The sequence below is a fragment of the Lathamus discolor genome, chromosome 6, assembly GCF_037157495.1.
Source record: "Lathamus discolor isolate bLatDis1 chromosome 6, bLatDis1.hap1, whole genome shotgun sequence".
Classification (NCBI taxonomy): Eukaryota; Metazoa; Chordata; class Aves; order Psittaciformes; family Psittacidae; genus Lathamus; species Lathamus discolor.
This window is the reverse complement of record NC_088889.1, coordinates 73,903,850-73,917,782: the sequence shown is the minus strand read 5'-3', so window position 1 is coordinate 73,917,782 and position 13,933 is coordinate 73,903,850. Positions and strand designations below refer to the sequence as shown.

The window sequence follows — 13,933 nt, the reverse complement described above, 5'->3', positions numbered from 1 at the left end:
TTGTGCTCCCCTTGCTTGGAGGGAGGAGGTGAGACATAAACCTTGCCTTTGTGCCTGGGATCTTTGGAAGTGACTCCAGGAGTTCCCTGTTTGGGCTGCAGTGGGAGCTTGGATGCAGAGGTGAAGTCTGGGAGAGGCTGAAGTTTTAGCTCCTTCACATGGTGAAAGTGTCCTGGGCTTGGCCAGAGTGGTGAGAGTCACTTCTGAGTCACAGAGTCCCGGACTGGTTTGGGTTGGAAGGGACCTTAAAGCTCATCCAGTTCCAAGCCCCTGCCACAGGCAGGGGAACCTTCCACTAGAGCAGGTTGCCCCAAGCCCTGTCCAGCCTGGCCGTGAAGTGCCAGGGATGAGGTTTGCTTTCATCTTCTGCTGGGTCCCCAGGCGTGGGTGAGGGTCTCAAGTCATTGGGAGCTGCATTTCCAACCACATGGCATCCCTCTGGCTGCTTCTAATCTCAGTGACACTGGGATGAGGTGTCTTGGACTCAGGTGTGGGACGTGGGCCACACCTCAGGAGCTGCTCCCACAGCTCCAGAGAGGGACCTCTGTGGCAGGAACTGACCCAAACCGCAGCACCAGCATCTTCTTAGACCGTGTTGTGACCACATGGACCCCAGAGAGAGGTGGGCGAAAGCTGGGCTCCAGGTTTTCCTTTCCCCCTTCCCTCCTGCTCCAGCACCCTCGGAGGACCCTGGGGCACCCCAGTGTGGTCCAGGTGCACCCCCGGGGAGCGAGGTGCTGTGGCAGCCTGCACCCTGCCAGAGTGGGTCTGGGGGCTGGGAGTCTCCATGTGCTGCTGGAGGCGGCCGGTGTCCGGGATTGGCTGGATGGAGCAGGCAGGGTCAGGCTGACCTGATGCAATTCCCTGTTTGCAAAACATCGCAGCAGCCCCCCCATGAGCACCCAGGGCCAGTGTAACCTCCACTCTGCACCCAGGGTCAGCCAGACCCTTGGGTGGCTGCTTGGCCTTGAAAGCAAGGACCATGGGGGACACTCCAGCTCTCCGTGTGTGGTCGTGACAAGCTGCTGCCATGCTGCAGGATTTGGGGTCCCTGGGGAGCCCAAGCACAGAGCAGCATGGTGGATCCTGAGAGCCCCCCAGAATGCCTGCTCCAGTGCAACAGGGCTTCCCCCAGGAGCTTCCCCAAGGACTGGGTTGGCACTGAACACTGCATGCACAAGGACCGCTGGGATGCGGGTGGGTTTGAACTGGGTTCCCCCCTTTTCTTTGTCCCTTCCACCACCTGCCCCCAGGCTTGCAGCACTGTGGAGCTGGGGCTGGAGACCCTCCCTTGGGTGGGCTTGCTGCTTCGCAGCAGCTGAGAGAAGAGAATGCTCCCAAAAGGCTGTGAAGTGTTCCTGCTGCAGGTCAGTCCCACCAGGGATCATGGGAATCCGGCTGGGGAGTCAGGGCCAGCTCAGGGCTGGCTGCAGAATGGGCTCCAGGAGGCAACTGTAGCCGGGATGCAGCGTGAGGAGCCATCCCATGGGGCTGGCTTCCAGCTCCGGAGAGACAGCCTGGCCCTCAGTCGGCGTGGAGGGAGCTCTGGGTGCTGGTGGGCACCCACCGCGCTGCCAGGAGGGCTGGATGCTGTGCCCAGCGCTTGAGGGATGCCGCACGACGATGAGGGATGAGCAGGGCGGACACGTGCCAGCGCCAGCCCCAGCTCCCACTCCCAGGCTCAAGGCTGCACCCACCCACAATGCCAAGAGGCCAGGAGCGGGGTGAGGGGCTCCCCAGTCAGTGTGGGCTCCGCAGGTCTCTCCGCTGGCAGCCCTGGATGGGTGGACCACAGGCTCTGGCTGCTCTGTCATCCTGCAGGAATTCAGCTCCATGGGCTGGATGGGTTTTGTGTGTGTGTCCCCCCTCCTTCCACTCTCCCTCTCTGGAGACTTTCTGCATTCTGCCTTTGATCTCCCCCTGCCGTGTTTGCCCAGCCGATCGCTGGGCTCGCCGGGGTTAGAGGCTGAGGTCAGCGCCTTTCCCATTCCAAACACCCAGAAACATCACTGGGAAGGGAGGGGATTCAGATTACAATCTTCCCGTCCTCCCCTTCCACCCCACTCGCCCCGCGGAGCTGCCGGGGAGCCAGGATGGACTGAGACCCTCTCACTAAGGGAAGAAGGACCAGGGACGCCACTGCCACCGTGCCCCTGGCACCCGCAAGCCGAGCGGCAGCGATGGATGGAGGTGGCCAGCAGCATCGCTGGTGGTCCAGCAGGCCCTGAAGAGCAGAGGTTTGGTCCTCTCCTCCTCCTCCTTCTCTTTGTCCCCCCTCCTTCCCCCTCATCCCCTCCATCCTGACCGTGATTTCTCACCAGCGAGCCAGGCCGGCGGCGTGGGGTGGCCAAGATGCTTCCAAGTGGGAATCTGGTCCCTGTGGGCATCGCGCTGCTCCTGCCCGCGCTGGCGGCGGGGCTGAGTCTGCAGCCGGCCAGGATGCGGCACCCCGGGGTCTGCCCCAACCAGCTCAACCCCAACCTCTGGGTGGACGCGCAGAGCACGTGCGAGCGCGAGTGCCGGGAGGACCAGGTGAGCAGGCGAGGGGGGCGCGGGGGACCCCAGGGACACGCTTTGGGTGCGGGTCCTGTGCATGGGGCTTGTTCCTGTGCAACGGGCTCAGCCCGGCTCCAGTTTTACCCAGCCCCCCCAGCCCCCCGCTGTGGGTTGGCATCAGGGGTGCCGCGGAGCTGCTCCCCTGCCCCCTCAGCAGGCAAAGGAACTGCTTGTGCCCCCCACCGTGTCTCCTGTAGCCAAAGGGCTGGGATCGGGGGACCATATTGTGCTGGGACAGGGACCCCCATCAGACAGTGGACAGCCCTGCACCCCCCCCTTTTATCCCTGTGGTCAGGAGCCCACCCATGCACTGGGCTGTCCATCCCGGAGAGCTCCAGCTGAGGCCCCATAAGGATGAGCAGGGATGTCAGCACCTCCACCTTGCCTAGTGCTCCCCCACAGTGGGAGACTCTTTTGCAGTCCATCTGTGTAATGAGTTCTGCCTCCCCTCAGCTAGCAAAAGGGAGGGGTGAGATGCTGCATGCTGCGGGGGGTGGCGGGTGGGGCGGGGAGGACCAACATCATTGCAGTGCACCCCTCAGCATCCTCGGGGAGTCGGGGGGGGGCTGAGGGTGGGCCGTGGCCAGTGCAGCCGTGCTGGTGAGGGCTGGCGGTGCCGAGGGTGCACGGGACTGCGTGGGGTCGCTGGCCACCCAAAAGCCCCACAGGGGGTGGGAGCAGCTCCCATGGCGAGATGGTGACCTGCACATCATCCCCCCATCTCTTCTTTCCGCCCTGTCCCTGGCCAGGACTGCAAAGGGTTTGAGAAGTGCTGCACCAACGTGTGCGGGCTGCGGAGCTGTGTGGCCGCCCGCTTCGGCGATGGCAGCGCACCCGCGCCGGCGCCCACAGCCTCGTGTGAGAGCTTCGTGTGCGCGCAGCAGGGCTCCGACTGCGACATCTGGGACGGGCAGCCCGTGTGCAAGTGCAAGGACCGCTGCGAGAAGGAGCCCAACTTCACCTGCGCCTCCGACGGCCTCACCTACTACAACAAGTGCTACATGGACGCCGAGGCGTGCCTGCGCGGCACCCGCCTCACCACCGTGCCCTGCAAGCACATCTTCACCTGGCCCGACACCAGCCCCGTGCCGCAGGAGACCACAGCTCGCCCCACGCCAGGCACCGGCCCTGAGGTGCCGGTGCCCCCCGCTCTCTACAGCAACCCCTTCCACCAGTCGGTGCGCGCCGGAGGCACCGTCAGCTTCCGCTGCGACGTGAGCGGGCGCCCGCGCCCCGACATCACCTGGGAGAAGCAGAGCGAGCGGGAGGAGAACTTCATCATGCGGCCGGACCAGATGTACGGCAACGTGGTGGTCACCAACATCGGCCAGCTCGTCATCTACAACGCCCGCCACGAGGACGCCGGCATCTACACGTGCACGGCCCGCAACGCCGCCGGGCTGCTCCGTGCCGACTTCCCGTTGTCGGTGCTGAGGCGGGAGCCGGCGGCCGCGGTGCCGGCCAGCAGCCCCCAGCCCTTCCCCAGCGCCGAGTGCCTGAAGGAGCCGGACCGGCGGCGCTGCGAGGCGCTGGAGGTGCGCTGGCACTTCGACGCCAAGCAGGGCTCCTGCCTCACCTTCCGCTACGGAGGCTGCGGCGCAAACAGGAACCATTTCGAGACGTACGAGGAGTGCCGGGCTGCCTGCCTGGGCAGCGCCCGCCCCGCCTGCCTGCTGCCCGTGGTGCAGGGCCCCTGCCAGCACTGGGAGCCGCGCTGGGCGTACAACCCCCTGCTGAAGCAGTGCCACTCCTTCGTGTACGGCGGCTGCGAGGGCAACACCAACAACTTCGAGAGCAAGGAGAGCTGCGAGGACGCCTGCCCCTTCCCCAAGAGCCTGCAGTGCAAGGCCTGCCGCCTGAAAAGCAAGATGGTGCTGAGCCTCTGCCGCAGCGACTTCGCCATTGTGGGACGCCTGATGGAGGTCGTGGAGGACCAGGACTCCGGCATCGCGCGCTTCGCCCTCGAGGATGTCCTCAAGGATGAGAAGATGGGCCTTAAGTTCTTCAACATCAAGTACCTGGAGGTGACCTTGACCGGCATGGACTGGAGCTGCCCCTGCCCCAACATGACGGCGGAGGACGGGCCGCTCATCATCATGGGCGAGGTGCACGACGGCATGGCCACGCTGGACCCCAGCAGCTACGTGCGGGCGGCCAACGACAAGCGGGTGAAGAAGATCTACGAGCTGATGGAGAAGAAAACCTGCGACCTCCTCAACCGCTTCCAGGACTAGGGCAGAGCCGGGACATGCCGATATGGGGGGGGCTGCAGGCTCACCGTGGAGGGGGAGCCCCACACCAGTGCTTGTATCCTGGGGTCACCACCACCACCACCAAGCTCCTCACAACCCCATGCTGAGCCCCAGCTCCCACCTCCCCTGTTATTTATCTGCCACATGCCCCCCGTGTACCCCCCAGCCTGCCCAGCAGCAATAAAGGAGTGGGTTGGGCTGCAGAGGGGTGGGAGATCTGCCAGGAACCCCCCTCATAAAAACCTCCCCACTGCACCAAAGCCTCTGGGGGCAGTGCAGCACCCCAGGGTGCTCCCTGTGCAGGATGTGATCCCCTCCATTGGTTGGTGCTTGGGGGGGATTGGGGATTCCCCCACTGCCAGTGCTGCAAGCATGGTGGGGGGGAAGGGGGTGAAGCCTTGGCGTTTATTGTGGGGAGCAGCATCGCAGTCCTGGGGAGGGCATGGGAAGAGGGATGGGTCCCCCCACCACCAGCACAGCATCCTCCAGGGAAGCTGGCACCGAGCAAATTCTACCCCATGGCCGAGGTGCTGCTTCCCCCCCAGAGCCTCTGCCCCCCATGGCAGCCATGGTAGCTTCTCTGGACCACCCCACTGCAAAGGGAGGCCCCTCAGCCGAGCCCAGCCCCAGCTGGGGCAAGCAGGGCGCTGTCCCATCGCCGCGGTGTGAGCCCTTCGAGAGGGTATCAGTGGGGGTGGCCGTGCCGGGAGGCGTCACAGGCAGGCTACAGCTTGCGGAAGATGAGGCTCTTGTTGTTGGCCGGCATATCCACCTGGAAGCACGGCGCCGGCGTCAGGGGGTCCCCACTGGCACAGGGACGCCCCCACCCCGCACACCCCACTCTTACCATCCTCTCAAGGTGCAGCCCGTTGGCCTCGGCCAAGTGCCGCAGCAGCGCTGTGTCCCGAAGACCCCAGGCAGGGTTGCTGATGGGGAGGGAGGTGCGGGTCAGACAGACGGACGTATCGCATTCCAGGAGCTGCCCCATCTCCCAGCAGTGCCCTCAGGTGGAGAGGGCTCCTCCCAGCCACTTCTTTAGGTCTTGTCTTGAAAGACCATGCAGGGAATGAGCTCCCTATGGCTGCTGGCAGCATGGGCAGCACAGGCAGGATGGGCAGCATGGTCAGGACAGGCAGGATGAGCCACCAGCAGCCCTGGCCCCTCCCCAGCACCCTCGCCTACCTCTGCCGCAGGCTGCGGTCAAAGTCCACGTTGCTCTGGGGGCTGATCCGGCCATCCACGGCGTAGGGCTGCCAGGACACAAAGCTGGAGCTGCAGGCAGGAGCCATCGTGCGTCCCCCCTGAGCCCCTCCCAGCCCCTGGGCTGCTGACACCGCCATGCCAAGTGAGGAGACACAACCCAAACGGGACCATGGGCCCAGTCACTCACAGTGTGTCCCGTCACAAACCATGGGCACCCCTGCCCCTGTTTTTGTTGGGGTGAGGGAGGACAGGATCCCTCCCATCCTGGGAGCAAACAGCCAAAGCCGTCCCACCCAGAGCTCAGTATGTGCATGAGACTCCCCAAACCCAACACCCCCCGTTCCTCAGCCATACCTGCAGCTGCCCTCCCATCCACCCTCCCCAGCACCCCTATTGCCACCCCACACCCAGCAGGATGCTCCTGCACCAGGATGCTCAGCTGAGCAGCACCCACCCCGTAGGTGAAGAGCACACCTCCGGTCTTCAGCAGCACCCCAGCACCTTTGAACAGGCCCTGGTGAAGAGAGAGGTGAGGACCAGGGGTCAGGTGGCTGGGGACACCCCATGGGACCCCCAGAGCCAGGGCCAGGGATGTGTCAGGGGCTGCTCTGGGCTCAGCCCTGCCCCACTGCTCACCTCGGTGCAGGCCAGCTCCGCGATGTGCATCATGTTGATGGTGACCAGGAGGTCGAGGCTGGCAGGTTGGGTGCCCCCCCAGGTCTCCCAGCCCTGCGAGACGTCCAGCAGGATGGGGGGCAGCACGTTGGGCACCCGCATGGCCTCGGCATAGGCAGCGATGCTGCGAGCACCAAACCCCACGTCAACCCCAGCCGGGGCACCCCCTGCACTGAGCCGAAAACCTGCCCACGCTGGCTGCTCGCAGCATCCCCCAGGGGGAGTCTCTGACGGCAAATAATAAGGTTGTGCTTGCAATGCAGCCTGGTGGGGGGCTCTACACAGGACAAGGGGGTCTCTTTGCTTCCCAACACACATCTGGAGAACCGGCAGTAGCCGGGCAAATGGTGGCACAGGGACTGAGAGGTCCCGGTGCCTAAATAACCCCAGTCCCCCTCCAGCAAGGCAGCCAGAGCACGCTGCCCTCCCCGCTGCTCGCATGTGCTGCCTGCACCCGGGTGCTCAGGCTGCCCGCACTCTGCCTGCACCCGCATGCCCCAGCACCGTTGCACCAGTGCTGTGTGATTTGCAGTGATTTATAACCTTTCTGGCCCATTCACCACCCGGGGCTCCATTCCCGGCTGGAGCAGGGAACCGCAACCTCACGGAGGATCATTTTTAACCACTGTTTGAGAGGCGGTGCTGGTAAGGACACCGGATGCAGCCCCATGGAGAGGCTCAGCGTTAGGCACCCCCTCACTGCGCTCATTATTTTCTTATGGGGAGGATTCCTCCCCAGTAGGTTTATTTCCTGAGTGGAAATCGATGCCTTCCCAGCCTGGCGCTGCAATGCCTGGAATGGGCATTTGGCTGCGGCTGGACACACACAGAGCAAATAAGCAGGGCCCAACATGGCCAATGTGACACGGGGCGGAGTGGGAGCCGCTGCCAGTGTCCTGGGCATCCGGCCTGGAATCACCATGGAGTGTTGCGGGTAACAAAGCACAGCGGGCACTTGGCAGGCAGGGATGGCTCCGTAGCGGGATGGGCTGGTGGAGAGGGGAATACTAGGGCTGTCTGGGAAAAATAAAGTGCTCAGCTGGGCACCCCGGGCTGGGAATATATAGCAAGCGTTGACTTGGGGAACGGAGCTGAGCGTGACTTGAGTGTGGCGGTCTGCCAGCGTCAAGCTGGGGAGCTGGGGCTGCCCGAGAGTTGAATAGTGTGGTTTTCCTGGGAAAAAAAAACTAAGCCGGGGAAACGGGGCTGGCTGAGGATCCTGTGGCGAGTCTCTTCTGGAATAAAATCAGCATTTAGCTGTGGAGCCCGATCACCCGAGGCTTGGATATCGGCTCCTTCCAGGAATAAAAAGCAGCGCGGGGAGGGGGGGAGCCCGGCAGTGGGGCCACGGGCGGAAGGGTCTAGTAAAGGGATGCAGGATGTGCCCCCCCCGTGCCCCCAGAGCCCCTGTTGTCTCCCCAGGGCCCCCCACGGCCCTCCCCAGCCCGCCATACCCCGCTCACCTGCGCAGCGCCCGCGGGTCGATATCCGAGGGCTGCCAGCGGGTGTGCGGCAGCGCCTGGGCGAAGTGCGCCGCGTGGAGCCCCGCGCCCGCCCCGACCTCCAGCACCCGCAGCTCGCCGGGGCCGCAGCCCGCGTACTGCCGCAGCACCGCCAGGATCGGGCCCTTGTTGCGCTCCGCAGCCGCCGGCGCTTGCATGGCCGGGGGTGCCGGGCGAGGCGCGGGGACTACAGCTCCCAGGAGCCCCCGCGGGACCGCCCCTACGGCGGGCGAGAAATCCATCAGAATTAATGGCAAAAAGCAAGTTAAAAACGCCGGAAAACGTTCTGCGCCGCCCGGGAATCGAACCCGGGTCGCAAGAATGGGAATCTTGCATGATACCACTACACCAGCGGCGCTGTGACAACTAGCCTTACCCCGGCGGTACTTCACCTTCTCTCCGGGGAGCGGTGTGGGGTGACGGGGCAGGGTTGACTTTGCTGCTGTGTCTCCCCCGTGGGCTTCTTCCACACTATTCCCACCCCTCTTAACGAGGACCGGCTTTGTGCGAGCACCCCAGAGAAGTGGGGGTGCATGGGAGCAGAGGAGCCCCCCTTGCCAGGACCTGCACAATTGATGGACGCCTGGCAGGATGCAGCCGCAGCCCTAAGAGCTGGGTTCAGGGCTTGTGGGTACACCATGGGCGCCTCAAAAGCCCCCCCGATCAGGGTGCAGGTGGGAAAACTGAAGCACAGCTCCCTCCCCCCCGGGTGATAGTGGGTTTGAGGAAGTCAAGTGGGGGGTGATAGCTGCGGGTACACCCATGGGTGCTCAGCACCCCGCTGAATGCTCTTTTGGGGGGCCAGGCCCCCTCCCACCCTGGCAGGGCCAAAAGACCAAGGTCACCCTTATGGGATGGCTTCAGTGGCACAGGAGCAAAGCCAGAGCATGCCAGTGAGTTTGTCACCCATCCTGACCCCAAAACCCGGGGTGCCACCCATGTCCCCCCACAACTCCGAGGGGTGATGCTGGGGGTGGCCGGGGGGGGTCACATCCCGGGGCTGCACCTCCTGCCACGTGGGGGCACCTCGAGGTGCCTTCCCCGCTCCAAAGGGCACCACAGTGGCCGGGACATGGCTGCCCAGCCCGGTGTCCCCCTGCGGCTCGCGGGGCTCTGCGGCTGGTCACGGGGCCGTCCCCAGCTTGGGGGCACCTCAGCCCCTGCCTCTAGACGCCCTCTCTGTCCCCAGCCTGGCTCCTGTGTGTCCCAGAAGTGACTCCTGCGTGTTCCCTGTGTGTCCCATGGCTCTGTCCCCCAGGTGTCCCCACGCACGTGCTCCCTGTGTTCCCTGTCACTCCTGTGCCCCCTGCGTGTGCCCTCTCTCCTACTTGACCCCTGTGTGCCCTGTGCGTGTCCCCTCTGTGTGTCCCACGCACGTCTCCTGGGTGTCCCCATGTCCCGTGTGTGCCTGTCCCCTGTGTCACGCGTGTGTCCCCACCTCCTGCATGTTCCCTCTGTGCGGCCTGCACACATCCTCTGTGTGACCCCACATCACATCTGTCCCTTATGTGCCCCTCGTGTACTCCCCCACCTCCCGTGCGCCCCACGTGTGTCCCCTGTGTTCCTACATCCCACGTGTGGCCCCCATGTGTCTCCCATAACACATCCCACGTATGCCCCCAGTATATCCCCCATGTCCCCCCCCCCGACTCCACGTGGGCCCCCATGCGTGTCCCCACACCTCTCACATATGCCCCATGAGTCCCTCGTGTGTCCCCCCACACCTCCCACGTGTGCCCCTCCGTGTCTCCCATGTATCCCCAATATCCCCCACACCTCCCGCCTGTGACCCCACGTGTCTGTCCCCCACCTCTCACAAGTGCCCCTGTGTCCCGTGTCCCCGCGCACCCCCCACGTGTGTCCCCTGCGTCCCTACACTGTTCCCACTTGTGCACGCCCTGTGTCCGCCGGGTCCCCCCGCTCCCCGTACGCTCCCGCTGCGTCCCCGCTGCGCCCCCCATGCGCCTGCCCCCATACCGCCCCTCAGCACCGCCCCCCGGCTCCCTCCCACCCTCCGGTCCCGCCCCCTTCCCCGTTCCCCCCTTTCCGTCCCGCTCGGGCCCTTTAAGGGCGGGGGCGTGTCGCGGCCGCCCGGGCCCGGCCCGTTAAAGGCGCGGCGGGGCCCCGCTGCGCTCCGGCGGTGCGGCGCGGCGCGGCGCGGTGGGGCGCAGCGCGGGGCCGTGCGGGCCCGCAGGATGTACACGCTGACGCGCGGCCCCAGCAAGCTGGCCACGCAGCGCCGCACAGGTACGGCGGGGCGGCTCCGGGGCGGGCAGCGGCGTGTGCGCGGGGTCCGTCCCGCTCCGCGCCCCGCCGCCCCGGCGCCGCTCTGAGTCCCGCCGCCGCCCGCAGGTCCGACGCAGCAGGCGGTGGAGAGCAGCAAAGGGGCCGAGCTGCGGGGCCGGCTGCAGCCAGGGGCCTGGCCCCCCGCCAGGTGAGCCCCGCCGCCGTGACCTTGGGGAAAGGTTACCGGGCCTCCCGCACCGCGGCGGGGCCCGCGGCCGGCCGGTGCCCGCACGATGTAACGGGACGGGGCGGGGGGGGCAGCGCTGCCGGCGCCGCGGGGCTGCGCGCTCGTGGTGTGCGGTGGGTCGGGGGGGACACCGGCGCCGGTGCGCACGGGGATGGGGTTGGAACGCAGAGTGCCAGTGCCCGGTTGCTGGGGCCGGCGCCGCCGGGCCCGGTGTGGGACTGCCGCGTACCGGGGGCTGAAGGGTCCCGGCAGCAGCCCCGGCCCCACGGGGGCCGCCGTGGTGGCCCTGGGCAGCGTTTGTGAGTTGTCCCGTGCGCCCGTGGTGGCCCTGGGCAGCGCTTATGGGTTGTCACATGTTCCGGTGGTGGCCCTGGGCAGCGCTTGTGTTGTCACATGTCCCCGTGGTGGCCCTGGGCAGCGTTTGTGGGTTGTCCCATGTCCCCTTGGTAGCCCAGGGTAAGGTGTCCCCTGTCCTGAGGGAGGGGAATAGCTTCTGGTTGAGGCTCGCAGCCTTTAGCAGGAATACCTGGTGGGAGGGTCTGAGACGGACGGAGGGGTGATGGTGCCTTTCCTCAAGGGGCTTTTTTCCTCAGCTTTTTTCCAGAGCGCTGCCCCACCGGGCAGGGCTCCGGGGCCTGCATGGCTCTGCCTGTTTCCCCTAGCCTCGAGGAACGGAAAAGAAAAGCCCCCCTGTCCAGGCTGCCCCCCTCCACCCTGGACCTTCCCCTAACCGGCATGGCTCCAGCCTTACGCCCTTAGGCCGGTTGGCTGTGCCCGCTCCTGGCTGCCGCCTGGTGCCCCCCAGCCGGGGGCTGGGGTGTGTTGTCCTGTCCCCGGCCCTCCTGCAGACCTGGCAGGGCTGCTGTGGGCAGGGGCTGCCTGTGCTGGGTCTCACCTGCCCTGCAAATCGTAACCCGCCTGCGCTCCCGGGGCCCCTTAGACTTTGTCCCATGAGGAGCGCGGCTGTTGCAGACGTGTCCTGCCTTGAAGCTGGGCAGAAAAGCCAAAATACTGCATGCAGCGTGCCCATAGTCTCACCCCGCGCTTTTCCTTTCCTTCTGCCTGGGTTTGCTGTTTCCAGGCTGGGGCTGGTTTAAGTGCCCTGCTCCGGGGAAGCCTGACCTGCTCCCAGTTGGCAAAGGGCTTCATCCCAGCCCTGGGGCACTTTGGGAACATGCTGGGTTCTGGGGCTGCTCCAGCCAGCCTGGGTGCTTGGTGTGTGAGGATGACACCAAGGCGCGTCCCCTGCCCGGTGCCTGGATTTCCCTTCCTTTTCCTGGTATTTCAGCATTTTTGGTGGCATATGCCTTATTTTAGGGACCACGCTTTGTGCTAAGGCTGGAGGGTGGGTGGGAGATGGGCAGCCTGTGTGTGCTCCTCCATGGGGATCCCCCTCGCACCCCTCCCCGTGTAGGAACCTCCTCTCCCTTGGGCCTGGCTCCTTCTTGGTCCCTTCCCTTGGGGACAGGGCTGAGTGGGGCAGCCCCTGTCCTTCCTCCAGGCTGTGGTGGGTGCCCCCCTCATCTCCACTTTGTTCCCTTCCACAGCCCAGCCCAGAAACTCATCTTCAACAGAGTGAATGGCAAGAGGCCGCAGGTGCTGCTGCAGCAGGTCTCGGCCCCTGAAGAGTGCTATACGCTGGCCCATGAGGAGAATGTCCGCTTTGTCTATGAAGGTGAGGGCAGAGGGTCCCCACGGGCTGGACCTGCTCACTGTCACATCCCGAGGGGGCTGAAGCATGTGGGGTCCCTCCTGAGCAGCCCCATGCTGCTGGGGACCTCAGAGACAGGGAGGGGGTCCCCAGCCTGGGTACCTGCACCCCTCTGACCCCCTCCCACCCCTCCTCCTGGGCAATCCCCATCCCCAACCCTCTGCTGGCTGTTCCCGCATCCAGCCTGGCAGCAGGTAGAGCAGCAGCTGGACGGCAGCCGGAGCGGGGAGAGCACCTGCGGCCCCGTGCAGTACGTAGAGAAAAACCCCAACCCTGGACTCAAAAGTAAGTGGGAAGCAGCTACAGCACTCGGAGGGGAGGTGCGTCAGGGGTGCAGTGAGCTGGGGTGGGCTCAGCTGGGTACCTGAGCAGGGCTGTGGTGGGAGGAGGATCCGCTGAAGGGCTGGGTTGGGCCTGTGCTGCTGAGCCTGGCGTTGGGAGGTGGGGGGGAAGAGCTGACCCCAGCGCTATGGTGGGGGTGTCCAAGCAAGCAGGATGCCTGGTTGGTGACTCCTGGAAATCATGCCTTTTCCAGCCACAGAGGTGGGTTCAACATCATGCTGGAGAGAAGCCCCCAGGTCCCACCATGGGGACCTGCCTCCCCTGATGCTGAGCAGGACAGCTGTGGGGATAGGAACATGATCCAGGAGCAAGGGCTGTAAATGCAGCCTGAGGGCTCCTGCAGTGGCTGCCATGTCCCCATGAACCCAGCCTGGCCTTTGGGGACAGGGCACAGGGGTGGGGGAGATACTGGGGTGCCATTTCTTTTGTTCGGTGGCAAATGGGATGGCTTGGGGGGAGCCCGTGAAGCTCTGTTCCCTGCTCCAGCTGCTCTGCTCCCCCTTCTCCCTCTTCTCTTTCAGACTTCGTTCCCATTGACCTGGAGGAGTGGTGGGCACAGCAATTTCTGGCCAAGATAGAAAACTGCTCCTAAAAGGGAAGAAAGGTTTGTTGGTTTCCTGAGGGAGCATCAGCTCGGAGCCCAGAACCGGTGCCATTTCAGAACCACGTTTTTAAAGGATGACCGAAATCAAGTGACCAGCAGGACCAGACCAGAGCCATGCCCCGTCCCTGCGCCCGCTGCGGAGCAGCAGCGTGCGGCCCCGGCCAGGATGCCTCAAGTGCCAGTTCTCGGACTGCTGCAGCTCCTGCAGCCTCCAGCTCCCAGGGACACTATGGTGCCACACTGGGGACGAGGGAGCGGATCCCCCCCTGTGGCTGGAGCTGTGCGGAGGACAGTGGGGTGCTGTAGCAGGACTGCCAGACAATAAAGCACTGAAACTGCCCATGGAGAAGCGCCTGTGGGATGGGGAAGAGATGGTGAAGCACGTACAATATAAGAAAGAAGTTCTTAACACACAAGTACAGATGCTCTTTACATATAAGGGTGAGCTCTTAGGCAGAAGCTCTTCCCTGTGAGGGTGCTGAGGCGCTGGCACAGGGTGCCCAGAGAAGCTGTGGCTGCCCCATCCCTGGCAGTGTTAAAGGCCAGCTTGGACAGGACTTGGAGCAACCTGGTCTGGTGGAAGGTGTCCCTGCCTGTGCAGGGGGTTGGAACTGG

General features: G+C 64.9%; 3 protein-coding genes and 1 non-coding gene across 4 annotated transcripts; 2 read left to right on the top strand and 2 right to left on the bottom strand.

Annotated features, from left to right (window-relative positions):
• The first annotated feature begins 1,640 nt into the window (after nucleotides 1–1,640).
• Nucleotides 1,641–5,141, top strand: WFIKKN1 (WAP, follistatin/kazal, immunoglobulin, kunitz and netrin domain containing 1). The gene is made up of 3 exons (XM_065683619.1): nucleotides 1,641–2,237; nucleotides 2,322–2,532; nucleotides 3,306–5,141. The coding sequence occupies exons 1-3, from the start codon at nucleotides 1,834–1,836 to the stop codon at nucleotides 4,788–4,790; spliced, it is 2,100 nt and encodes a 699-aa protein (XP_065539691.1). The 5' UTR covers nucleotides 1,641–1,833; the 3' UTR covers nucleotides 4,791–5,141.
• Nucleotides 5,142–5,194: 53 nt separating this feature from the next.
• METTL26 (methyltransferase like 26) lies at nucleotides 5,195–8,390 on the bottom strand. Its single transcript, XM_065683620.1, has 6 exons — nucleotides 8,150–8,390; nucleotides 6,648–6,810; nucleotides 6,466–6,525; nucleotides 5,991–6,058; nucleotides 5,656–5,734; nucleotides 5,195–5,580 (listed from the first exon to the last, which is right to left on the bottom strand). The coding sequence occupies exons 1-6, from the start codon at nucleotides 8,344–8,346 to the stop codon at nucleotides 5,533–5,535; spliced, it is 615 nt and encodes a 204-aa protein (XP_065539692.1). The 5' UTR covers nucleotides 8,347–8,390; the 3' UTR covers nucleotides 5,195–5,532.
• An 85-nt stretch (nucleotides 8,391–8,475) lies between these two features.
• TRNAG-CCC (transfer RNA glycine (anticodon CCC)) lies at nucleotides 8,476–8,546 on the bottom strand. The gene has a single exon. It is a non-coding gene; the product is annotated as a tRNA-Gly (tRNA).
• A 1,763-nt stretch (nucleotides 8,547–10,309) lies between these two features.
• MCRIP2 (MAPK regulated corepressor interacting protein 2) lies at nucleotides 10,310–13,658 on the top strand. Its single transcript, XM_065683618.1, has 5 exons — nucleotides 10,310–10,435; nucleotides 10,541–10,622; nucleotides 12,209–12,336; nucleotides 12,556–12,657; nucleotides 13,236–13,658. Exons 1-5 carry the CDS (start codon nucleotides 10,384–10,386, stop codon nucleotides 13,304–13,306), a joined length of 435 nt encoding a protein of 144 aa, XP_065539690.1. The 5' UTR covers nucleotides 10,310–10,383; the 3' UTR covers nucleotides 13,307–13,658.
• Nucleotides 13,659–13,933: the final 275 nt, after the last annotated feature.

Bases quoted from the DNA above. Each gene is read 5' to 3' on its own strand.
- WFIKKN1 (XM_065683619.1), top strand. From the start codon at position 1,834: ATGGGCTGGATGGGTTTTGTGTGTGTGTCCCCCCTCCTTCCACTCTCC. The intron at 2,238-2,321 runs GTTTGGTCCTCT...ATTTCTCACCAG, and splicing joins GCAGGCCCTGAAGAGCAGAG to CGAGCCAGGCCGGCGGCGTG. The intron at 2,533-3,305 runs GTGAGCAGGCGA...GTCCCTGGCCAG, and splicing joins GCGAGTGCCGGGAGGACCAG to GACTGCAAAGGGTTTGAGAA.
- METTL26 (XM_065683620.1), bottom strand. From the start codon at position 8,346: ATGCAAGCGCCGGCGGCTGCGGAGCGCAACAAGGGCCCGATCCTGGCG. The intron at 6,526-6,647 runs GTGAGCAGTGGG...TCTCTTCACCAG, and splicing joins CGGAGCTGGCCTGCACCGAG to GGCCTGTTCAAAGGTGCTGG. The intron at 5,581-5,655 runs GTAAGAGTGGGG...CCGTGCTTCCAG, and splicing joins GGCTGCACCTTGAGAGGATG to GTGGATATGCCGGCCAACAA.
- MCRIP2 (XM_065683618.1), top strand. From the start codon at position 10,384: ATGTACACGCTGACGCGCGGCCCCAGCAAGCTGGCCACGCAGCGCCGC. The intron at 10,623-12,208 runs GTGAGCCCCGCC...TCCCTTCCACAG, and splicing joins GGGGCCTGGCCCCCCGCCAG to CCCAGCCCAGAAACTCATCT. The intron at 12,337-12,555 runs GTGAGGGCAGAG...TCCCGCATCCAG, and splicing joins TGTCCGCTTTGTCTATGAAG to CCTGGCAGCAGGTAGAGCAG.